The 25,484-nt window shown below is 46.4% G+C and overlaps 1 protein-coding gene across 1 annotated transcript in view; it reads right to left on the minus strand.

Moving 5' to 3' along the window:
- Nucleotides 1–2,541: 2,541 nt before the first annotated feature.
- e2f4 (E2F transcription factor 4) overlaps nucleotides 2,542–25,484 on the minus strand; it is a 44,562-nt gene continuing 21,619 nt past the window's right edge. The window contains exons 7-10 of the mRNA XM_078211133.1: nucleotides 23,029–23,232; nucleotides 8,701–8,748; nucleotides 4,483–4,527; nucleotides 2,542–3,819 (exon numbers count right to left, since the gene is read on the minus strand). Of these exons, the coding sequence (XP_078067259.1) occupies nucleotides 3,704–3,819; nucleotides 4,483–4,527; nucleotides 8,701–8,748; nucleotides 23,029–23,232 (413 nt within the window). The 3' untranslated portion in view covers nucleotides 2,542–3,703. The remainder of the gene's footprint in view (nucleotides 3,820–4,482; nucleotides 4,528–8,700; nucleotides 8,749–23,028; nucleotides 23,233–25,484) is intronic.

Raw genomic sequence — 25,484 nt, forward strand, 5'->3', positions numbered from 1 at the left:
TTGGGTGGATGTCAGTTATCAGCAGTGGGGGGGGGGAGAAGGTGAGTGTCTCCGGGAAGGAGCTTAAAAACCAGTCGAGGTGATGTGCAATGTCCAACTAATGCCGAGCGAGTGGATTAGGGCCCCAGGTTGGGGTATCGTGTCCAAGTTCCAGTAGAGGTCAAGATTAGGAGAGGGTGCACAGATTTATTAGACTGATACCAGGGATGAGAGACTCCAATTATGTGGAGAAAACAATAACTATAGAGGGGAGGGTAAGGGAGGTTGCATTAAGTATTCAAAACGAGGAGAGATTTTGATAGATGAGAGAGAAAAATGTGCAGGAGCGCTGGCAACTTGAGGGCCCAGATTTAACATAATGGACCAAGGAGGTGAAGGGGATTTATTTTTTATTCAATTGTGATCTGGAAGACTGCTTGCGCGGATGGTGGAAGCAGATTCAATCAAAAGGGAACCGGAGATATACTCGAAAGGGAACCATTCTGGGGCCATAAGTCCAGGGGAATGGAACTCATTTATTGGATCGTGCGAAGATTTAGTTCAGGGATGATGGGCCAAGTGGCCTCCTTCCGAAAGGACAAAAGGGGCACGGGAGGAACATGAGGCGAATGGAGGGCCCAAAGTGACTCTTCATCACCAACAAGATTCCAGGCTGAGACTTGAACACAAACTACAAGCCACTGATGCTAACTAGATCAATATGCTTGATTAAAGCACAAACATCATGTACAGATGGTTTGTGACCAGAGAAACAAGTGGTTCATTGAAGGAGCTGTGATTCTGATGGGGGGATGGGGTGGGAGAGAGAGAGAGAGAAAATGCTACCAAGAGAGACAGAGAGATGGTGAGACAGAGAGGAAGATACAAAGGCAGAGAAAACACATGAGCAAGCATCCTTCCATCAAACTAACTCCCTTAGCCAAACATCTACCCAATTGGACACTGACTGCCACTGATGGGTAAAGAAGTCAATGACGTTGGACGCTGAGGGTAACCAGGCACCGAGTGCAAGGAGCTGGACCTGTCAAACACAACAAACCCCAGTCGTGACCCATGCACCATAGCAACAGATGATCTGACCAAATGAACCAAGGGCATGGCCCTTCAACTCTGTCTGCAGCTAAATCCTGTTTCTGAGGGTGCATTTCCCTTTAAGGCAACAATTGTTATTTACAAGTGCAGTGTGACTGGGGTCAACGTCAAACATCCACTCCCTCCACCAGTGACGCAGTGGCAGCTGTGTACACCATCTACAAGATACACTGCAGTGACTAGTCAAGGCTCCTTCAACAGCACCTTCCAAACCCACGACCGCTACCATCTAGAAGGACAAGGACAGCAGGGCACGCGGGAACACCATCAGCTGGAAGTTCCCCTCCAAGTCACTCACCATCCTGACTTAGAACTACATCGCTGTTTCTTATGGCACTGGGTCAATTCCCTGGCATTCCTTCCCTAACAGCACTGTGGGTGTACCTACATCACACAGACTGCAGTGGTTCAAAGAGGCAGCTCACTACCACCTTCTCAAGGGCAATTAAGAATGGGCAATAAATGCTTGCGTAGTCAGCGACGCCCACATCCTGGGAAAACATACAAAAAGCTGTCAACACTGCAGCTTGATCAACATTTCGATTAAATCTCATCGAGGAAGGAAAAGCAAAAAAAAAAAGTATAATGTGGGTGAGGGGAACAACATCCCACAGGCTGGGCAGTGAAAAGCTGTTTAAATATCCCACCATGTAACATTACAGACACAATTGATTTTTTCCAATTCCCTCAACTCCTCTGTACATGCAGCTATGAGTGTGCTAGGATCTGTTAAGTGTGCTATCTTTGTGGTGAAACACGTCTTAACAATGGCAGCCAGCTAGGTTCGAAGAGTCGCTGTTTGCCTCCCCAGGCCCGTCATGAGGTAGGCCCCAGTAAAAGCCTCCATGGTCACCAGCTCGACCTCCACCTTCCTTTCCTCAAAAGCTTCTCTCTAACCCCTGATGCAAATCTCTATGGAGTTACAGAACATTGGCAACTCCAAGACAAATGCAACAGATCAATGGTTGAGACTCAGAAGTATTTTCTTTTAAACTATAGAGTTTGAACTTTAGCTCTTGACTTAACGTGTGCAGTGTGGGAACCCAGTGTTTGTGTTTACGAGGAGCCATTTTAACATTGTTTGCTTTGTAGGCCTCACCCCAGTGACTTGGGCCGTTATTTTTTTTACAGCTCCCCTCCCCCACCAATGAGCAAATTGGAAGACATCAACTAGGGAAAGCAGACTGCCATGTCAACCAATCATGGGTGCGACCTTTGACTCTATGTCCTGTTTTGTGGGAGTATTATACAGCAAGAGTCACCCAACAGGAGACATGGCAATGAGCAAATGGGGGGGGGGGGGGGGGGGGGAAAGAGGGGGAATGAGTTAGAAACACTTAAAACAGTGCCACAAGCTCACATTCAAGATGCGAAGGTCACTCAAATAGTGGGGAAACGTTCTCCCGTGGTGTGCAGTGAACCAGGAGAAAACTTCTTAAAGAAAAAACTAGCAAACAAACTCTTTAATGACAATGGAATCCCAAGATCCACACGAAAAGATTGTGCCCTTTGCAATGGAGAGCTTTTGGGTCTGTGCAGATGGGATTTCCAAACCCCCCACACCACTTGAAAGAGCATAGATTTTTACAGAGCAGCAGGCAGAGGAAGCAAATCATCAAATGGTTACCAGACAGGGGGTGGCCATTTGGCCCATCAACCATTCCAGGTTTGAGTGTGTTATTCTTCACCATTTTTATACGTGCTGCTCAGGTAACCAGAGCAGGGTTTGACTTTGCGCTGCTGTGTTGGACGAGGAGAAGCTATGGGGAAATCAGACTGAGAACAGTCCCCAAACAACAAGGAAAGAAGCACACACCCAAAAGTATCATAAATCCAAGGGCGGCTGTCAACGTTTAGGAGGAAATCAGTTTTTAAAATAACCAGTTGGAGAGAAAGTGTTGAAATCTGGATTTTTAAAAAAAATATGGAAAGCAAAGGAAAAAATCCTCATCGCAACGTTAAAATTGACCAAGTTTCATAATGCCCACTGCCAAAAAATGGACTACTCCATTTGATGAGGTCATAAGTTGAATAGCCAATGGAGGAGATATCGAGATGCAATTGCTGAGGTCAGTGGCACAATCCATTGAGAGTGGAGGGGATAGTGAAACACAAGTCTTGATAATAAATGGAAGGCAGTTTTGGGGGGTTTTAAAAATTTGTGCATGTGACTTCTTGGATGAACTATTCATCCAAAATGGCTGACTTCAACCCAGGCAACTGGAACACCAGTGCGGCTGCCTGCCATCATTTTCAGGTGGTCCGATGAAGGAGATGGAGCCAGAGTTGTGCTTGACCGTTGATTGAAGAGAACTCCCATCAACCTCTCGGAGTAAGCAAACTTAAAAAAAAAACAACAGCAACTCAGAAACCGCCCATCATTCCGGTTCCTTCCATTGACAACCATCGTCTTCCATTAATTTCTTCACCTATTCTGTCTCAGTCACGTCAAGAGTTCATCTCACTCCAGGGAGATTCACTTAGAATTTGCAAAAGACGTCATTTCCTTTTTTGTTTTAAAAAAATTATTTTTTTCTTTTTCAGTTTTGCTAAAAAAAAAGTTTTTGAAAGTTCGATACACAGCTGCCAGGTGGCAAAGTCCGGTGAGAGGTCAAAGGTTAAGTATGGGCACATCAAACAGGTCACAAACGCCTTCGCTGTCATCGAGGTTGAAGTAATAATCGTGGTCTCCTGGTGGCGGAGACAGCCGTAGCAGAGGAGCGAAAACTGTAAGGGAAACGGGAGAGAGACGAATGAATACCAAAGGACATGGTTGCCAAAGTGATACCCAAGGTCAGGCCTCACTGATAATGACTCTCAGGAAGGGTGGGGCATGTAGACAGGTCTGTCCAGCTGCCCCACACAATGGTCTGATCCAACCTTCCCTCAGAGGATATTCCCCTCCCCGCTCTCCAAAATAGCCCAAACCAACCTTCCTTCATAGGGTATCTTCACCTCCCTCCAAAATGTTCCAATTCAACCATCCCTCCTGGACTTTACCTCCAGAGAGGAATCCAGGGGAGACAATGGCATACTGCCAATGTTATAGGCTTATAATCCAGAGGATACACGGGTTCAAATCCCATCACGACAGGAAATTCGATTCCTAAAATCTGGAATTGGAAGCTAGCCTGGTGACCATGGCTAAAATCCCACCTGGTTTACTAATGCTCTCAAGGGAAAGAAACCTGCCATCCTTACCGAGTCTGGCCTACATGTGATCCCAGACCCCATAAGCAATGTGGTTGATTCAACTACCTCCTGAAGCAAGATAATCAGGGCAATTAGGGATGGCAAATGACCTTGCCGGTGAAGCCCACATTCCCATGAATGAATAAATTCAGACAATAAATCTCCCCACCCTCCTTCCCACCTCAGTGACAGACTCACCTTCTGAAGACATCAGTTCATTGATAAGGTCAGAATCCATACATTCTGAAAAACAGAAACAAGGAATGTGCTATCGCTTTTCAGGAGTTCCAATTCCATTTATTCACCAAAACACATCTCCCCAGATCCAATGTCAGATTCCTACTACATTTATTCCAGAGCTCAAGCTGCTCCTGCATCTACAGTGTGAGATGGAGCTCATCGGCGGAGGGGTGAGGGGAGAAAAGAGGGGCACGGGCATGGACACGCAGAGGCCCAGGTCAATTCTCTGGGGCTGGGAGGCACAGGTTCAAATTCCACCATGGCAGCCGGTGGCATTTAAATTAATTAAAAAAAAACAACTTGTGATTAAAAGTCAGTCTCAGTGACCACAAAACCATTATCGATTGCTGTAAAAACCCATCAGGTTCACTAATGTCCTCTAGGGAAAGAAATCTGCCATTCTTACCCTGTTTGGCCTAGATGTGACTCCAGACTCCCAGCAATGTGGTTCACTCTTAACTACCACCTAAAATGGCCGAGCAAACCACTCAGTTCGGCCCACAAATGAATGACGAGAAAAGGTTTTCCAAGCATTTCTATATCAAATTCTTGCTGCGATAGTCACAGTCAGCTCTTTTCCTCTGAACTAGAGTGTAAAGATTCTTCCCCACTCCCAAAGGACATCGACTCCTTGAAGGGCAACCTGGTCTCAGTCGCTAAGACATCTGTGTCAGGAGGTTGTGGGTTCAAGTCCACTCCAGAGACATATGCATATGTTCAAGACTGGCCCTTGCACTCAGTGCTGAGGGAAGACTGCACTGTCAGATGAGATATTAAAACAAGGCCCCATCTGCCCTGCATGGTGGCCCGTAAAAGATCCCCTAGCGTCATTTTAAAGGCTAATAGTCATCCCTCAGCAGATGATCTGGTCATCATATTACTGTTGGTGGAAGCTTCCTGTGTGGAAACTAGTTGTCACATTTCTTTCATTGCAACAGTGACTTCACTTCAGAAGTATCACATTGACTGCAAAATGTTTGCACAGGTCCCAAGACCGTGAGAGGTGTTTTAGACAAATAAGCAGCGTTGCAATCATTCAACCGAAATCCCCGCGCACCTCAAAGGTTTGAAGGCAACAGGAAAGGCCGAGGGTGCGTTGGGGGAGTTCGAGACATGCACGAACAATGGAAAGGAGAGGGGCCAGTTTGAAATGGGGCAGCTGGAAGCCCCAGAGACTGAGCAGCAGCAGGTTAAAGACAGGACAGGAAAAAACACACACCCAAACTCAATCCCAGTTTAGCTGTGGGGACTTTCCAGCTTCGACTTGGCAGTTACTAAACCCACTGCATGCAAAGGCGCGTTACCAGACCAAGAAAGAAAACAAAGCAGGAGCCATGAGGCGAAACACAACAGCTGGAGAGCGTGAACCTTCAAAGAAAACAGCAGTTAGATGGACAGCCAGAGATTTTCTGATTGGGGAAGAGCTGGCTTATCCAGTGACCTTTCACCCCTACTTGCAGCCAGCCCAGACATGCCTGGTGAAGGGCTCACCTGTTCCACCTCTTACTGATGGGGTTAATACGGTTATACAAGAATCCCAGGCTATACGTGACTTAAACTCATCAATTTTCACTTCAAGAGGCCGTGGGAATGGCTGGCATGGCAAATAGGAGGGTCACAACGGTGCAGGAGGTTTCGCCCAGCTTTCACTCCAGATTATATCCGGTATAGCAACACTCGACGGCAGCAAAGAATCCACTCAACCCACTGCTCCTGAAACCCAACCCTGTGCCACAAAATCCCTCAATTATGTGGTCAGCAAAAAACCACTCCGCTCATCTTAAATCTGACCAAGTTTTATGTTGCCCCCTCACCTTCCCATTATCTCAAAATGGATTCTTCCACTTGATGAGGTCATATGCTGACAGCCAATGGAAGGAGACACTGAGACTCCATTGATCCAGTCCATTGAGAGTTGGGGGGGGGGGGGGGGGGGTGGGGGAGAATACAAGTTTTGATGATAACCAGAACCAGTTGTGTTTTTAAAATTTTGTTTCTTGGATGAACCGTTAATCCAAGATGGCTGACTCCAACCCAGGGAACTGCGACACTAATGCAGCCGCCCACTACTATCTTGAGGGACAGTGCACAGAGAGTCCGATGGAGGAGATGGGGTCAGAGTTGTGCCTGGCTGGCGATCATAGAGCAATCACATCAATCTCTGGGAGGGCGTGAAGATGACAAAAACTTGAAGCTTGTTCCCTTGGCGTCGAGGAAGGTTCCCTCGAGTGGCAGTTAGGAATGTTGTACTGCAAGTTGTTAACTCACCAGGGTAATGGAAGGCTCTGCATTTATATAGTATCTTCCATAACCTCAGATCACCCTAACCCACTTCATAAGCTAATGCAACTACTCTGGAAGCACAGTCACCGCTGCGGCGCAGGAAACACAAGAGCCAATGTGTACACAGCAAGATCCCACAAACAAGGTAACTAGGCAACCATTGACAAGAAAGACGACATCGAAGAAAGAAAGAGTATAACCTCTGGCTGAGAATGAGATGTGTTCTGAAGTGCCCCCAAGTATTGGCAATGACTCCATGTTCCAGTGTGCTGGGACTCTGCAATGCTGAGTTTCATGTGGCTCAGTGGGGCAAGAATGAATAGGCCCCCCTCAGAGGCAGTGGATCCATTCCCCAGATTTAGAGAACACTCCAGGGTGAAGGCCAACTGTAGGAAGACAACATGCTTGATGCGAGTGCCCAATTTATTCCCGACTTGGATCTCACGATAATGCACTGAATACTTTTGCTTCAGTATTCACAATGGAAAAGGATCTTGGTAGTTGCAGTGCAGACTTGCAGTGGACTGAGAAGACGGAGCATGTCATTACAGAAAGGATGTGGAAGCCATAGAACGGGTGCAGAGGAGATTTACGAGGATGTTGCTGGGATTAAGTGGTATGCCTTATGACGATAGGTTGAGAGAGCTAGGTCTATTCTCCTTGGAGAGGCGAAGGATGAGAGGTGACTTGATAGAGGTGTATAAGACGTTGAGAGGTATTGATAGAGTGGATTCTCAGAGGCTTTTACCCAGGGCTGAAATGGTTGTCACAAGAGGCCACAGGTTTAGGGTGCTGGGGAGTAGGTGTAGAGGAGATGTTAGGGGTAAGTTTTTCACTCAGAGGGTGGTGGGTGCGTGGAATCGGCTGCCGGTAGTGGTGGTGGAAGCGGATTCGATTGAGTCTTTTAAGAGACTTTTGGATAGGTTCATGGAGGTTAGTAAGATAGAGGGTTATAGATGAGCCTAGGAGGTAAGGAAATTGTTTGGCGCAGCTTGTGGGCCGAAAGGCCTGTTTGTGCTGTAGCTTTTCTATGTTCTATTGCGACTGGTCACATGATTGCAGACACCATGTTTTGTTCTAGTTCTCCCAGAGGCCTCTGGTGCTAGGGTCCTATGGACACTTCTCCTTGGAACAGGAATACCGACTGGAATAGAATTCAACCACAGCCAGGCTTTCAGGTGGAAATGGTCAACAGGCCAGGAGGGGCAGAAAGTCTGGGCCAGACAGCTTGAGTTCTGAATAGTGGCTTGGAAATAGTCCTTCGCAAAGTGGGGTTGGGAAGAGACCAACTGAAGAGAGCTGAAGAGACAGTCAAGAGATGAGGTGGTGGGGTTAATTTTCTGGCTGCATGACTTCGAAAGGCCTACAAGATTTCCCCACTCAACAGAGCCAAGGTTCATGGGTCACACTGCTCAAGTCGCAGTTGTGTAGCCGAGCAGCAGAGGGCGACAACTCACTGAAATCTCTTGAGGCTGAGAGAGAGAAAGAAAGATGATGGGAGGTTGGACAAAAGGGGTTTTAAATCAATGCTGTACAGAGCGAGACCCTCCCCATGGCGACAGTGCCCTGTCTGTGCTGAAGAAGCTGTTCTCTGGAATTTAAATGCCCTCATCAGTTTTTTGGTAGTTAACCCCACTCATTGTGCCTCAGTCCCTGCTGCGCGCGTCACTAACCTAACATGGACCAATCTCCCACATACCCCAATCACTCTGAGACAGAGGTAATGAATGGGCGCTCAGGCGAGGGGCATCTTGTGCTCAGGAAACATTGCCCCAGCGAGGAATAAACGCCTTCAGGAGCATTCCCCGGAGCAGCAGGGTTGATCGCATCCTGATCAGTGCAGAAAAGGTGAAGCCTCACTCAGAGGATAAGCTGCCATTCAGTCACACCTACCTTTCGTGGGATCAAACATCTCTGTCAGCTCCTTCGGGAATTGCAAATCTGTGAATGGAAAACCACAACAGTGAGAGAGAGCAAGGGGAAGGTGCGAGAGAGCAAGGGGAGGGTGAGAGAGACCAAGGAGGGAAAATATCGAGGGAGAGGCTGGGGGGGGGGGGGGTGGCAGGTAAGAGGCGGCGGGAACCAGGGTGAAGCGGTGGGGTGGGGGGGGGAATTGGTGAGGGCCAGTGCTCGGGGAGGGGGGATTTTTCTCCTGCAGCTTTGGTTGATATGTGGGTCTGACGGCCAGAGCACTGGAGGAGACTGGGGAAAAGGTCACCAATTTAAACAATACCCTTGCGTAGTTTCTTCCCCATCTCAACTCCCCATCCATGTTTAAATGCGATGACTCCTTCCTGTGTGTGATTTAGTCGGCCATGCTGCTCAGAGTTCAAGTCCTAAGAATGAACCGACTCAAGAACAGCTTCGTTTCTGCTCCCATCAGACTTTTGAATGGACCTACCTTGCATTAAGTTGATCTTTACACCTTAGTTATGACTGAAACACTACATTCTGCACCTTCTCCTTTCCTTCTCTATGTACAGTGTGCTTTGTCTGTATAGCACGCAGGAAACAATACTTTTCACTGTATCCCACCCAATATGTGAGACAATAATAAATCAAATCCAGAAAGATTCCCTCACACACACACTGTGGAACATGGTGAGGGGGCCAGCACCCTCTCACTTCACTCACACCAGGCCAGGCCAAAGCAGCAGAAAGCTGACAGGGTGAATGCAGCTCAATAATCTAGCAATCCCCAGAGGGGAAGATCGATCCCTCTCCTTCGTAGCTCTCGGCAGATCTGCCGAGCTCTTGAATGGGAGGTCTAGCAGTTCTGTGACAGGCCATCTGTACAGGTTACTCGAGGGTAAATAGCCCTGCTGCTCAATGACACTCCAATCAGGATAACACACACTCCTGCTTCCAAAACTACGTTGGGAGCATGGTGGCGTAGTGGTAATATCACTACGATAGTAATCCAGGCTCCGAGGATACAGATTCAAGACACATCACAGTAACTCCCCATGGCAGCTGCTGGAATTTAAATTCAATTAATAAAAGAACCTGGAACTGAAAACTAATCTCAGTAATGTTGAAACTACCATGTTTCTAATATCAACTAACATGAAACTATCGATTGATGTTAAAAACCCATCTGGTTCAGTAATGTGCTTTAGGGAAGGAAATCTGCCGTCCTTACCCAGTCTGGCCTACATGTGACTCCAGACACATGTGATTGACTCTTAACTGCCCTCTGAACTTGTCAAGCAAGCCACTCGGTTCAAGGGTAATTAGGGATGGGCAACAAATGCCAGCTTTGCCAACAATATCTACATCCTGAGAAGCAGTGATAAATAGTGTTGGTTGCAGTTCTCCTGGGAGCCCTCAGATAATCACCATTACTGAGAAACAAGGAGGCTTACTTCCTCAGAAACCCAATCTAGGCCTCTCTAAGGTGTGGACTGCTGATGCTCTGTCAAGCTATGATAAGCCTCAGCAACAAGGCCCAACCCACCCACTTGGACAGGGGAGCCAAGCAAACAGTCCAACACAGGGATCAAGACGGACTGCATAGGAATACAGTCCGAGTTAGCCTACCACACTGTGACCTTCGACCCAGGCACTGCCAGCTAGTAAGGCCTCCGCTGTGCTATCCCATCTCCCCTCCATACCAGGTTGGTCTACCAACATATCCTGAATGATGCCCCATATAGTCCGCCAAGGGGATTGCCCCCCCCTCACGTGACACCAACAGAAAAACCAAGGAGTTCTCCGCAGCCAACCAGCCAGAGGACAGTAAACGACACCCACAGCAACAGGGAGAGGACCAGTTAACATGGCAATTAGAACCATCAAAAGGTTACAGCACAGAAAGAGGCCATTCAGCACTGACCAAAAAAAGTGAAAAAAGAAACTAGCTGCTCATTTTAATCCCATTTTTCAGCACCTGGCCCATAGCCTTGCAGGTTACAGAACTTCAGATGCAGATCCAGGCACAATTTAAATGAATTGAGTGTTGCAGCTTCGACCACCAGCTTAGGCAGTGAATTCTAGCCTCTGGATGAAAGGTTTTTCCTCATGCTCCTCATGGGTGGCACAGTGTTTAGTGTTGCTGCCTCACAACGCCAGGGACCCAGATTCAATTCCGGCCTGGGGTCACTGTCTGTGTGGAGTTTGCACATTCTCCTCGTGTCTGCGTGGGTTTCCTCCGGGTGCTCCGGTTTCCTCCCACAGTCCAAAGATGTGCGTGCGGGTTAGGTTAATTGGCCATGCTAAATTGCCCCTTAGTGTCAGGGGGATTAGCAGGGTAAATCTGTGGGGTTATGGGAATAGGGCCTGAGTGGGATTGTGGTTGGTGCAAACTCGATGGGTTGAATGACCTCCTTTTGCACTGTAGGATTCTATTCTACGTCCTCTCTAATCCTTCCACCAAATCCTGAAACCTATGCCCCTTGGTAACTATCCAGTCAGCTAGGGGAAACTAATCTTTCCTGTCTCGGCCCCTCATAAATTTTGTACACCTCAGTTAGGTCACCCCTTTGCCTCCTCTGTTTTAAGGGAAACAATCCGAGTCTACCTAATCTCTCTTCATAGCTGCAATTTTCGAGTCCTGGCAACATTCTTGTAAATCTCCTCTGCACTCTCTCAAGGACAATGATGTTCTTCCTGTAATGTGGTGCCCAGAACTGTACACAAAGTTCCAGCTCTGGTCTAATCAGCATTTAATACATTTCCATCATTACATTCCTGTTTTTGTATTCATTATGTCACCCAATAAAGGAAAGCATTCCATGCGCTCTCTTTATCACCTTGTCCACCTGTCCTGCTACCTTCAAGGGCTTGTGGAAATGCACTCCAAGGTCTCTCACCTCTTCAACTCCTCTCAATATCTTTTCATTTGTTGAGTAGTCTCTTGCTTTGTTTGCCCTTCCCAAATGCATTCTCTCACACTTTTATAGATTGAATCCCATTTGACACCTCTCCACTCATTCAGCCAAACCATTGCTCTCATTCTGGAGTCGACAGCTATCCTCTTCACTATCAGCTACACGGCCAATTTTTGTGTCAACTGCAAATTTCCCAATCACATCTCCCACATTTAATTCCAAATCATTAATATATACAACAAGTAACAAGGGCCCCAAAACTAAACCCTGTGGAACACCACTAGAAACCATATCCCATTCACAAAACATCCATTAACTATTACCCTTTGTTTCCTGGCACTGAGCCAATTTTGGATCCAGGCTGCAACTTTTCCATGTTTCCCATGAGATCTCACTTTTCAGACTAGTCTGCCATGTGGGACCTTGTCAAATGCCGACCTGAAATCCATGTAGACAACATCCACTGCACTACCCTCAGAGCATTCGCTATTTCCTCCCTCGCTTCCTTCCCCAATCTGGGATACAATCCATCAGGCCCTGGTGATAGATCTACCTTCAAGGATGTTAGTCTCTCCAGTACTTCCTCTTTCGTTGTGCTTACTGTATCTAATGTTTCACACTCCTCCTCTTTAACTAGAATATCTGAATCATTTCTCTCCTTGAAGACAGAGACAAAGTACTCATTAAGAGCCCCACCCACATCTTCTGAATCAACCGCTCCGGGGAAGTACTGGACGACGAAGGGTACTCTGTCCGCCGTGTCCCGTGTTTGTCTTCTGAGTCGGTGCGGTTTTTCGCTGTGGCGCGTCGGAACTGTTGATCGATGAGTCGAGCGCCATATCCTGTTCTTATGAGGGCATCTTTCAGCATCTGGAGGTGTCTGTTGCGATCCTCCTCATCTGAGCAGATCCTGTGTATACGGAGGGCTTGTCCGTAGGGGATGGCTTCTTTAATGCGTTTAGGGTGGAATCTGGAGAAGTGGAGCATCGTGAGGTTATCCGTGGGCTTGCGGTACAGTGAAGTGCTGAGGTGACCGTCCTTAATGGAGATGCGCGTGTCCAAGAATGCAACCGATTCCGGAGAGTAGTCCATGGTGAGTCTGATGGTGGGATGGAAGTTGTTGATGTCATCATAGAGTTGTTTCAGTGATTGTTCACCATGAATCCAAAGGAAGAAAATGTCATCGATGTATGTAGTGTATAGCATCGGTTGAAGGTCCTGTGTGGTGAAGAGATCTTGTTTGAACCTGTGCATGAAGATGTTGGCATATTGAGGTGCGAATTTGGTCCCTATGGCTGTTCCGTGAGTCTGGATGAAGAACAGTATCGGGCAATGGGACCCTGTGCGAGAACCTCTCCGGCTATGTCGAGGGCATCCTGAAACCCATTTTACAGAGAACCCCCAGCTTTTGTCGCAACACTACGGACTTCTGACAGAAACTCAGCACACATGGAGCAGTTGAACCAGGAGCACTCCTCGTCACAATGGATGTCTTGGCACTCTACACCAGCATCCTCCACGATGATGGCATTGCTGCAACTGCCGCAGTACTCAACGCCGACAACTGCCAATCTCCAGATGCAATTTTACAACTCATCTGCTTCACCCTGGACCACAATGTCTTCACCTTCAACAACCAGTTCTTCAACAAGTTCCATCCCACCATCAGACTCACCACGGACTACTCTCCGGAATCGGGTGCATTGTTGGACACACGCATCTCCATCGAGGATGGTCACCTCAGCACTTCACTGTACCACAAGCTCATGGATAACCTCACGATGCTCCACTTCTCCAGCTTTCACCCTAAACACATTAAAGAAGCCATCCCCTATGGACAAGCCCTCCATATACACAGGGTCTGCTCAGATGAGGAGGATCGCAACAGATACCCCCAGATGTTGAAAGATGCCCTCATAAGAACAGGATATAGCGCTAGACTCATCGATCGACCGTTCCGACGCTCCACAGCGAAAATCTGCACCGACCTCCTCAGAAGACAAACACGGGACACGGCGGACAGAGTATCCTTCATCGTCCAGTACTTCCCCGGAGCGGAGAAACTACGACATCTTCTCCGGAGCCTTCAACATGTCATTGATGAAGACGAACATCTCGCCAAGGCCATCCCCACTTCTTGCCTTCAAACAACCGCACAACCTCAAAATGGACCATTGTCCGCAGCAAACTACCCAGCCTTCAGGGGAACAGTGACCACGACACCACACAACCCTGTCACAGCAACCTCTGCAAGACGTGCCGGATCATCGAAACGGATGCCATCATCTCACGTGAGAACACCATCCACCAGATACACGGTACATACTCTTGCAACTCGGCCAACGTTGTCTACCTGATACGCTGCAGGAAAGGATGTCCCGAGGCATGGTACATTGGGGAGACCATGCAGACGCTACGACAACGGATGAATGAACACTGCTCGACAATCACCAGGCAGGAGTGTTCTCTTCCTGTTGGGGAACACTTCAGCGGTCACTGGCATTTGGCCTCTGATCTTCGGGTAAGCGTTCTCCAAGGTGGCTTTCACGACACACGACAGCGCAGAGTCGCTGAGCAGAGACTGATAGCCAAGTTGCGCATACATGAGGACGGCCTCAACCGGGATCTTGGGTTCATGTCACACTATCTGTAACCCCCACGACGTGCCTGGGCTTGCAAAATCTCACTAACCGTCCTGGCTGGAGACAATACACATCTCTTTAACCTGTGCTTAACCCTCTCTCCGCTCACATTGTCTGTACCTTTAAGACTTGATTACCTGTAAAGACTCGCATTCCAACCATTATTTTGTAAATTGAGTTTGTGTCTTTATATGCCCTGTTTGTGAACAGAACTCCTACTTACCCGATGAAGGAGCAGCGCTCCAAAAGCTAGTGGCTTGTGCTACCAAATAAACCTGGTGCTGAGAGATGTCTTACTGTATCTCTGATAGGCCATACCCTTTTCCTTAGTTATTCTCTTGCTCTTAATGTACTGGTAAAACATCTTTGATTTTACTTGAAATGTTTTTTCAAATCCTCTCTCTGCTTTCCTAATTTCCTTTTTACTTCACCTCTGCACATTCTATACTGCTCTAGGCTTTCTGCAGTATTAAGCACTTTGTACTGTCATAAACTGTCTTTTTCTGCTTTATCTTATTCTGTATGTTTCTGGATAGTCATGATGTGGAGATGCCGGTGTTGGACTGGGGTAAACACAGTAAGAAGTTTAACAACACCATGTTAAAGTCCAACAGGTTTATTTGGTAGCAAATACCATTAGCTTTCGGAGCGCTGCCCCTTCATTAGATGGAGTGGATTTCCACTCCATCTGACGAAGGAGCAGCGCTCCGAAGGCTAATGGTATTTGCTACCAAATAAACCTGTTGGACTTTAACCTGGTGTTGTTAAAACTCTTACTGTCTTTCTGGATAACCAGGGGCTCTAGAGTTTTAAAACATTTATTTATTAGTCACAAGTAAGGCTTACATTAACACTGCAATGAAGTTACTGTGAAATTCCCCTCGTCGCCACACTCCGGCGCCTGTTTGGGTCAATGCACCTAACTAGCACGTCTTTCAGAATGTGGGAGGAAACCAGAGCATCCGGAGGAAACCCACACAGACACGGGGAGAACATGCAAACTCCATACAGACAGTGACCCGAACCGGGAATCGAACCCAGGGTCCCTAGTGCTGTGAGGCACCGTGCCGCCCATGGATTTGGCAGTATTTGCGTGGACACACCTGCAATGGAATCTCGCTTTTGAATGCCTCCCACAGATATGATATTCTTTTCCTTTCTGGCAGCTGAACCTCGTCAATTTTCACCAGTTCGCCTCTCAGCTTTGTAAAATCTGTCTCCCCCACAATTTGCCCTTTTTCGTAACGATGCTAAATTTAACTATATTATGGTCACCATTTCCAAAATGGCCCCCACTGCTATTTCATCCACTTGCCCAGCTTCATTTCCTGACAGAAACCTAGAATTGCTCCCTAGAAATCTCTTGTTGGGCTGGTTCCGTGTTGGCTAAAAAAGTTCTCTTGAAAGCAGTTCAAGAATTTTGAGCCCTTCACACTGTTCGTAGTTGGAGTCCTCAACAATTAGTGTCCTATTGTTTTTGCACACAGAAATATGCCTACATATTTCCTCTTCTAACTCCCTTCCACTATTTGGGAGTCGAGAGTACAGTCCTAGCAGTGTTGCTGTCTCTGTTTGTTATTTCTGAGCTCAATCATATGGCCTCATTTGATGCTTCATTTTATGTATCACCCCTCCTCATCGCTTTAATGAATAATACAACACCTCCACCTTTATCATTCCCCTCCTAACCCTGTCTGGAAACTCTATATCCAGGGATGTTGAGCTATCATTTTTACCTCTCCCTAAACAAAGTTTCCATTCTGGCAATGATATCATGCTGCCTCGGGTCTTTCTGTGCTCTCAGCCCAACGGCTTTACTATGTTTCTTGCATTTATCTACATACCCATAATACCTACACACAAGGGCAGCACAGTGGTTAACACTGCTGCCTCATGCACCAGGGACCCGGGTTCAATTCCCCGCTTGGGTCACTGTCCGTGCGGAGTCTGCACGTTCTCCTTGTGTCTGCGTGGGTTTCCTCCCACAGTCGGAAAGATGTGCTGATCAGGTGCATTGGCCATGCTAAATTCTCCCTCAGTGTACCCGAACAGGCACCGGAGTGTGGCGACTAAGGGATTTTCACAGTAACTTCTTTGCGGTGTTAATGTAAGCCTACTTGTGACAATAATAATAAATACCCTCTAACACTGCTAAATTCCAATGCTATACACTTTTTAAACCTATGCTGCTTGTCTTTCAGTCACTCATTCATTCTCCATCTCCCATTCCCTGCTCTGAATTTACCCTCAGGTTCCCACCCTCTGCCAATCTGGTTTAAGTTGTTGTGAGTGCAAAGGGGCAACGTCTGGGGCCAGTGAAGCCACTGGACTGCTGTGGGTACTAGGAGAACGAACAAATAAAGGAAAGGAGAAACAAAACCAACACCTGGGCGAGACCCGAGAGTCTCATTTGTTCAAACTGGTCGGTCAACATTCTCAGATCGAACATGGGAATGGTTCGGCAAGAAAAGACCAACTCCATCTTGTCCACCTTCTCCCATCCCCAAGATGCCTCATACAACAACATCAGAGGAGGAAAACCCTAGTGGTATAATCCACTGGTTAAAAATCACCCGGATATGTTGCACCATCCACACAGAAGGCCTCTAACGACACATCATGCGGTGCAGTCTAAAGACATCTAACTAATTTGCTTTTGAATAAATTAATCCATTTTCACCATCACACTCGGCAGTCAGCTCCATACGTTAACCACTCACTCAGGGAAATATTGCACAATAGCCCCAAATTTACTTCCCTTCAGGCATAGGCTGCCTTTTGGGCCTACCACTGCTCAAGGACAAGGTCAAAAAGCAGGTAAAGGCCAACACTATTTCACCCTTTTAACCCTCTAAAAGAATTCTAAAACCCGCAGTCACATCACCTCAACATTCTCTTTCCCACTAGGAACACAGACAATTTACATATTCACTCCTTATTTTGGGTTCAATATTCACCTGTTAATGCATCTCAACATTTGCTTTGCTTCACCAAGTCCCCTACATCTCTTGCACACATTATTTTCCATCCCTTTAAGTTAGTGGTCCCTCATCAGGTGATGAAGGGGCAGCGCTCCGAAAGCTAATGGCTTGTGCTACCAAATAAACCTGTTGGACTTTAACCTGGTGTTGTGAGACTTCTTACTGTGTTTACATTCATCCCGACTGGAAGTAATTTCATTTGCCACCAATCTGCCCAATTCCTACGTGTATTCAACAACAACAACAACAACTCGCATTCATATAGCACTTTTAACATCGTGAAACATCCCATGGGTTTCACGGAGTATTATGAGTAACAAGACTTTTGCATTGAGCCATGCAAGGAGGTACTTTTAAAATTATTTCATGGGATGTGGGCATCGCTGGCGGGGCATTTACTGCCCATCCCTAATTTCCCTTATGAAGGTGGTGGTGAGCTGAATCCTTGAACCACTGAAATGCCTGTGGTGTAGGTTCACCCATGGAGCTGCTAATGGGTGGGGGGGTTCCAGGATTTTGACCCAGTGACAATGAAGAAATTTGGATATTTCCAAGTCAGGATGATAAGTGACCTGGTGGGAACCCCCAGGTTGTGATGTTCCCTTGTGTCTGCTGGTCTTGTCCTAGATGGTTAAAGGTTGTGGGTTTGGAAAGTACTTTCAAAGGACTCATGCTGAGTTGCAACAGTGCATCTTGTAGATGGTACACACTGCTACTACTATGCATTGGTAGTGGAGGGATTGAATGTTTGTGGATGGGTTGCCAATCAAGTGGACTACTTTGTCCTGGATGGTGTTGAGCTTCTTAAGTGTTGTTGCAGCTGCACTCATCCAGGCAAGTGGAGAGTCAGGAGTCACTCGTTGCACAATTTCTAGCCTCTGACCTGCTCTTGTAGCCACAGTATTTATGTGGCTGGTCCAGTTCAGTTTCTGGTCAATGGTAACACTAGGATGTGGATAGTGGGTGAATTCAGTGATGATAATGCCTTTGAATTTCAAAGGGAGATGACTAGACTCTGTTGTTGGAGATGGTCATTGCCGGCACTTGTGTCGCACAAATGTTACTTGCTGCTTATCAACCAAGTTGTCAGGTCAGATGACTAAAGGCTTGGTTAATTTTAAGGAGTGTCTTAAGAAAGAAGGAAAACGAGATAGAGAAGTAGAGAGAGGTGCAGGGAAGGTACTTCAGAGCTTAGGGTCAGGCAGTAGAAGGCATGGTGACCAATTTGGGGATGGGGGAGGAGGGGAGAGAAAAGAAGAGAGATGTGAATGAATTGAAGGGATGAGAAGTTGTAAAATTGCCTGGCTGGGAGTCCATGTAGTTCAGTGAGCCCAGGAGTGATGGATGTATGGGGTTGGTGAGTTGGGATATGGGTGGCAGAAATTTGGACAAGCTTTATGGAGGGTGGAAGATGGGAAGGTAGAACTGAGTTGGGATACTGGAGACTAGATATTGCAGGAGTCGAGTGTTGTACAAGGTGAGACAGACAATGTGACTGTAGAAAGGGATGGAATAAGAGAAGGATATATGTTGAGAACTGAGAAAAGTGGCTGTGGCCTTCCCACTGTTTAGTTGGGAGGAAGTTTCTGTTCATCCAGTCTGGGTGTCAAAGGAACCTGACAACCTTGAGACAGTGGAGGATTCGAGACAGGTGCTGCTGTCGTCAAGGTAGACAATGTTGCCATGGCGTAGGATGCAGATGAAAAACAGCAGCTGCCCTGCCCCATCTCCAAGGACAGATCCCTGGGGAACTCCAGAGGAAAGGGTGCAGGAGCAGGAAGAGGAACCACTGCAAGTTTAACGTTTATTTATTAGTGTCACAAGTAAGGTTACATTAACACTGCAATGAAGTTACTGTGAAAACCCACCTGAGAGATAACAGTGGAACCAAGTGAGAGCAGTCCGACCCAGCTGGACAACAGTACAGACAGACTGGAGGAGGATGATCTGGTTACCGTGTCAAAGGTCATGAAGGACAAGGGAAAGTTTCCCTTTGTCAGTCACACAGTATGTTATTTGTAACTTCAAGAGCTGTGTACATGGCCACTGCTGTTTGTCATTTTTATAAATGACCTGGATGAGGGCGTAGAAGGATGGGTTAGTAAATTTGCGGATCACACTAAAGTCGGTGGAGTTGTGGATCGTGCGGAAGGATGTTGCAGGTTACAGAGGGACATAGATAAGCTGCAGAGCTGGGCTGAGAGGTGGCAAATGGAGTTTAATGCGGAAAAGTGTGAGGTGATTCACTTTGGAAGAAGTAAAAGGAATACAGAGTACTGGGCTAATGGTAAGATACTTGGTAGTGTGGATGAGCAGAGAGATCTGGGTGTCCATGTGCATAGATCCCTGAAAGTTGGCACCCAGGTTGATAGGGTTGTTAAGAAGGCGTACGGTATGTTAGCTTTTATTGGTAGAGGGAATGAGTTTCGGAGCCATGAGGTCATGTTGCAGCTGTACAAAACTCTGGTGCGGCCGCACTTGGAGTATTGCGTACAGTTCTGGTCACCTCATTATAGGAAGGATGTGGAAGCATTGGAAAGGGTGCAGAGGAGATTTACCAGGATGTTGCCTGGTATGGTGGGAAGGTCTTATGAGGAAAGGCTGAGGAACTTGAGGCTGTTTTCGTTAGAGAGAAGAAGGTTAAGAGGTGACTTAATAGAGGCATATAAGATGATCAGAGGATTAGATAGGGTGGACAGTGAGAGCCTTTTTCCTCGGATGGTGATGGCTAGCACGAGGGGACATAGCTTTAAATTGAGGGGTGATAGATATAGGACAGATGTCAGAGGTAGGGTCTTTACTCAGAGTAGTAAGGGCATGGAATGCCCTGCCTGCAGCAGTAGTGGACTCGCCAACATTAAGGGCATTTAAATGGTCATTGGATAAACATATGGATGATATTGGAATAGTGTAGGTTAGATAGGCTTTAGATTGGTTTCACAGGTCGGCGCAACATCGAGGGCCGAATGGCCTGTACTGCGCTGTAATGTTCTATGTTCTGGTACCATGGGAGGGGCAGAAACTTGTGGAATTGTGGTAAAGATAGCCACAGATGCGAGGTGACAACACCATTAACCCCAATTCTAACTTACCTCAAACGCATAAGTTCTAAAGAGAGTGTGAGGGACAGACCAGAAAACTGTAGTTTGGTCAGTTTGAATTTGATGGTGGGCAAATAATTGGAAACAATTTTGAGACAGGATGAACTTTCACTTAGAAAGGCACGGATTGATCAGGGATAGCCAGCATGGTTTTGTTACAGGAAGATCGTGTCAAACTAACTGAATAGAATTTTGCGAGGAATAACATAGAACATAGAACAGTACAGCACAGAACAGGCCCTTCGGCCCACGATGTTGTGCCGAGCTTTATCTGAAACCAAGATCAAGTTATCCCACTCCCTATCATCCTGGTGTGCTCCATGTGCCTATCCAATAACCGCTTAAATGTTTCTAAAGTGTCTGACTCCACTATCACTGCAGGCAGTCCATTCCACACCCCAACCACTCTCTGCGTAAAGAACCTACCTCTGATATCCGTCCTGTATCTCCCACCACGAACCCTATAGTTATGCCCCCTTGTAATAGCTCCATCCACCCGAGGAAATAGTCTTTGAACGTTCACTCTATCTATCCCCTTCATCATTTTATACACCTCTATTAAGTCTCCCCTCAGCCTCCTCCGCTCCAGAGAGAACAGCCCTAGCTCCCTCAACCTTTCCTCATATGACCTACCCTCCAAACCAGGCAGCATCCTGGTAAATCTCCTCTGCACTCTTTCCAGCGCTTCCACATCCTTCTTATAGTGAGGTGACCAGAACTGCACACAATATTCCAAATGTGGTCTCACCAAGGTCCTGTACAGTTGCAGCATAACCCCACGGCTCTTAAACTCCAACCCCCTGTTAATAAAAGCTAACACACTATAGGCCTTCTTCACAGCTCTATCCACTTGACTGGCAACCTTTAGAGATCTGTGGATATGGACCCCAAGATCTCTCTGTTCCTCCACAGTCTTCAGAACCCTACCTTTGACCCTGTAATCCACATTTAAATTTGTCCTACCAAAATGAATCACCTCACATTTATCAGGGTTAAACTCCATTTGCCATTTTTCAGCCCAGCTTTGCATCCTATCTATGTCTCTTTGCAGCCTACAACACCCCTCCACCTCATCCACTACTCCACCAATCTTGGTGTCATCAGCAAATTTACTGATCCACCCTTCAGCCCCCTCCTCTAAGTCATTAATAAAAATCACAAAGAGCAGAGGACCAAGCACTGATCCCTGCGGCACACCGCTAGCAACCTGCCTCCAATCCGAAAATTTTCCATCGACCACCACCCTCTGTCTTCGGTCAGACAGCCAGTTACCTATCCAATCGGCCAACTTTCCCTCTATCCCACACCTCCTCACTTTCATCATAAGCCGACCATGGGGGACCTTATCAAACGCCTTACTAAAATCCATGTATATGACATCAACTGCCCTACCTTCATCAACACACTTAGTTACCTCCTCAAAAAATTCTATCAAATTTGTGAGGCACGACTTGCCCTTCACGAATAACAAGGAGGATTGATGAGGGTAGTGTAGTGGATGTTGTCCACATGGATTTCAGTTTGGCATTTGACAAGGTCCCACATGGCAGATTGGTCTGAAAAGTGAGATCTCATGGGATACAGGGAGAGGTGGCAGGTTGGGTCATCAATTGGCTCAGCAGCAGGAAACAAAGGCTAAGAGTTGATGGATGTTTTGTGAATGGGAATTTTTTTTTTATGGTGTTGTGCACCGTAACACAAGAAATAGAAGCAGGAGTGGATCACCAGGCCCTTCAAACCTGCCCCACCATTCAGTACGACCATGGCTGATTGATGCCAGCCTCAGCTCCTTTTCTGGGCCATTTCCCCATAGCCCTCTATTCCGCGATCTATCAAGTATTTATCCAGTCCCACTATAAATATTTCTAATGATCCAGTCTCCACCCTTTGGGGCAGAGAATTCCAGGGATTCACCAGCCTCTGCGAGAAGAAATTTTTACGCACCTCAGTTTTAAATGACCAGCCTTTTATCTTGTAGCTATGTCCCCTTGTTCGAAACTCTCCCACTAGTGAAAACATCTCACCATCCACCCTGTCAAGCCCCCTCAGGATCTTACATGTTTGAATAAGGTCACCCTCTCACTCTTCTAAACTCCAAAGAATCCAGACCCGGACTATTTAGTCTCTCTTGATAGGATAAACATCTCATCCCAGGAATTAGCCTGGTAAATCTCCTTTGGACTGCCTCCAATGTTACCATATCCTTTTTAAGGTAAGGGGACAAAAACTGTACATAGTATTTCAGCTGAGGCCTCACTAACACCCTGTACAATTGCAACAAAATGTCCCTATTTTTAAACTACAACCCCTTTGCAACAAAGGCCAAAATGCTGTTTGCCTTTTAACTACTTATTGGACTTACCTGCTAGCTTTTTGTGATTCATGCACTAGAACACCTAGATCCCTCTGTACTTCACTCACCTGCAGTCTCTCTCCATCTAGATAATCTGCCTTTTGATTCTTGCTATCAAAGTGCATGACCTCACACTTCCCCACATTAAACTCCATTTGTCAGGATTTTGCCCAGTCACCCAATTGATTTATATCTCGCTGCAGAATCACAATATCCTCATCACAACCTCCCCATCCATCTATCTTCGTATCATCTTTGTAACATTTTCATGGTTCATAAACTAGACATGCCCAGATAGCAGGAAAATCTACTCACCAACTGAAGGTTCGGATTTGATTGGTACAAAGGAGGTAGTGGGGTTGGACAAAGACGTGCTGCTGTCCAATGAGGCCGAGGATTCCAGCGGCTGTGTGTCCATGGTTACCGACTGACTGGCGGGCGTTGGCACCAGGTTGAGGGGCTCCAGGCTTAAGACATTGCTGGTGTTGCTGTGGGGGTCTTGCACTGACGCACTTGGCACTGAGGAAGAGGAAAGGGTAGAAATGAGCAGCATTAGAAGTTGTGTCAAACCAATCTTTCCAAGCACAGCAGTTCTTGCCCGAGGCGCCTTCCGTACAGCCAACCTCCCGTTACAGAACCAACTACCAGCTAAATATAGGTCATACGTGTTCAAAGGGAGGTCAGCTCCTGTCTTCATTTGACACACAACATTGACAACTCGGCCTCCTATTCGGTTTACATTTTAATTATTTTCTCAAAATGTTCTTTCCTGAGTAGCAAAGACACAGTGGCACATGGTACACAGTGCTTCCTGTGACAATGCTGATGTGTTAAGAGTATACAACAGCGGCAGCACGAGGTGTGCAGAAGTCAGGTTATCTCCTCTGCAGATATTCAGAGAGGGGAGAATGGCGAGGGTCCTGAAACGCAGCAGGTGCATGTAAGCAAGAGTACATGAGCGAGACACAAGGAGGTCACAAGTTAGACCAAGGACAATCCAGCTATCAACAGGCTGAGGACAAGGGAGAACCAACTTTGGATAGTCTACATGACAAGAGGAAGCAATAAGGCAAAACCGAAATAAAGACTTCTCCTCGGGACTGGGGAGGATGCTGGGAGTGGGAGGGAGGGGGAAGAATCCATTAGTTGTGGTCCAGATGGGCACCAACGACATAGGTCGGACTAATAAAGAGGCTATGTTGATGGAGTCTGGGCAGTTGGGGACTAAATTAGAAAGCAGAACCACAAACGTAAAAATCTCTGAATTACTACCTGAGCTATGGGCAAATTGGCTCAGAGTAAATAAGATCAGAGAGGTGAATGCACAGCTCAGATTGGTGATCGTGAAATGGGTTTCGAATCAAGAGGCACTGGCACTAGTACTGGGCAAAGGTGGTATCCTGGCGGGCTGTCTTCACCTGAACCATGCTGGAACTGAAGTCCTTGCAAATTGTATAACTGGGGCTGTAGAGAGGGTTTTAAACTCAATAGTGGGAAAGTTGTGGGGGGAGGAGGGGAGGGGGTGCGGCATGTAGGATTAATCAGAGCAGAGATTTTGTAAACTAACAAGAAGGACAAGTCAATAGTCATGATAACTAGTGTGACAGGAAAGAGCAGAGCATAAAGGCATTAGCAGGCACCAGCAAATTCCGCCAGTTTTGGGAAAAAGACAGAAATAAAGGCTCTTAATCTGAATGTATGCAGCCTTCCGAAAAAGATAGATGCATTGATTCCACAAAGTGAAGTGAATGAGTACGATAATGATAGCGATTACAAAATATTTGAAATTCCAGAAAGATAGGAAGAAAAGGAGATGGGGCAGCTTTGTTAATAAAGGATGAAATCAGTAGTGAGAAAGGATCTTGGCTCAGCACACCAAGATGTTGAATCAGTTTGAGTGGAAATAAGTCATTGGTGAAAGTGGTTTATAGACTCCCTGACAGTAGCTAAACTGTAGGACAGAGTAGAAGAGAAATAATGGGGACTTGCAAGAAAGGGACTGCAATAATTGTGGGAGATTTTAATCTTCCTTTAGATTGGATGAGTCAAATTTGAAGAGGTGTCCTTGAGTAGGAGTTCACAACTCATAGCTGAAACATTTCCTTAGAACACCACGTTCTGGAACCAACCAGGGTAACATGCAAGGAGACAAGATTAGTTAAAGATCTTATAGTAAATGATTCTGTAGACAAGTGTGATCATAGCATGGTAGAATTTCAGATTCAGATCAAGGGTGAGAAACTAGTGTTGTAAATTTAAGGCAATTACAAAGGTATGAAGACAGAGTTAGCTACAGTGGACCGGGAAAATAGGCTAAAAGGTAAAACAGTTAGAGATGCAGTGGGAGACATTTAAGGAAATATTTTAAGCTCTCAACAAAGATATATTCCAGAGAAAGAAAAACTCTACAAGGAGCATACACCATCAATAGCTAACTGAGGAAGTAAAGGATGGTATCAAATTGAAAGAAATGATGTACAATGTGTGAAGATGGGCCAGAAGATTGGGAAATTTTTGAAACCAGGAAAGGATGACTAAATAAAATATAAAGAACGAGAAGTTAGGAGAGTAAATAGCAAGAAAAATAAAGACAGTAAGAGCTTTTACAAGTATAGAAAAAGGAAGAGCGCAGCTAAAGTGAGTGTTGGTCTTGTAGGGGATGTGACTAGGGAATCCGTAATGGGAAACAAGAAAATGGCAGATGATTTGAACTAATTTTTTGTATCCGTCTTCACAACAGACGACACAAAGAGCATCATCACAAGAATGGC

This window comes from Mustelus asterias, chromosome 4, assembly GCF_964213995.1.
Source record: "Mustelus asterias chromosome 4, sMusAst1.hap1.1, whole genome shotgun sequence".
NCBI classification, from domain to species: domain Eukaryota; kingdom Metazoa; phylum Chordata; class Chondrichthyes; order Carcharhiniformes; family Triakidae; genus Mustelus; species Mustelus asterias.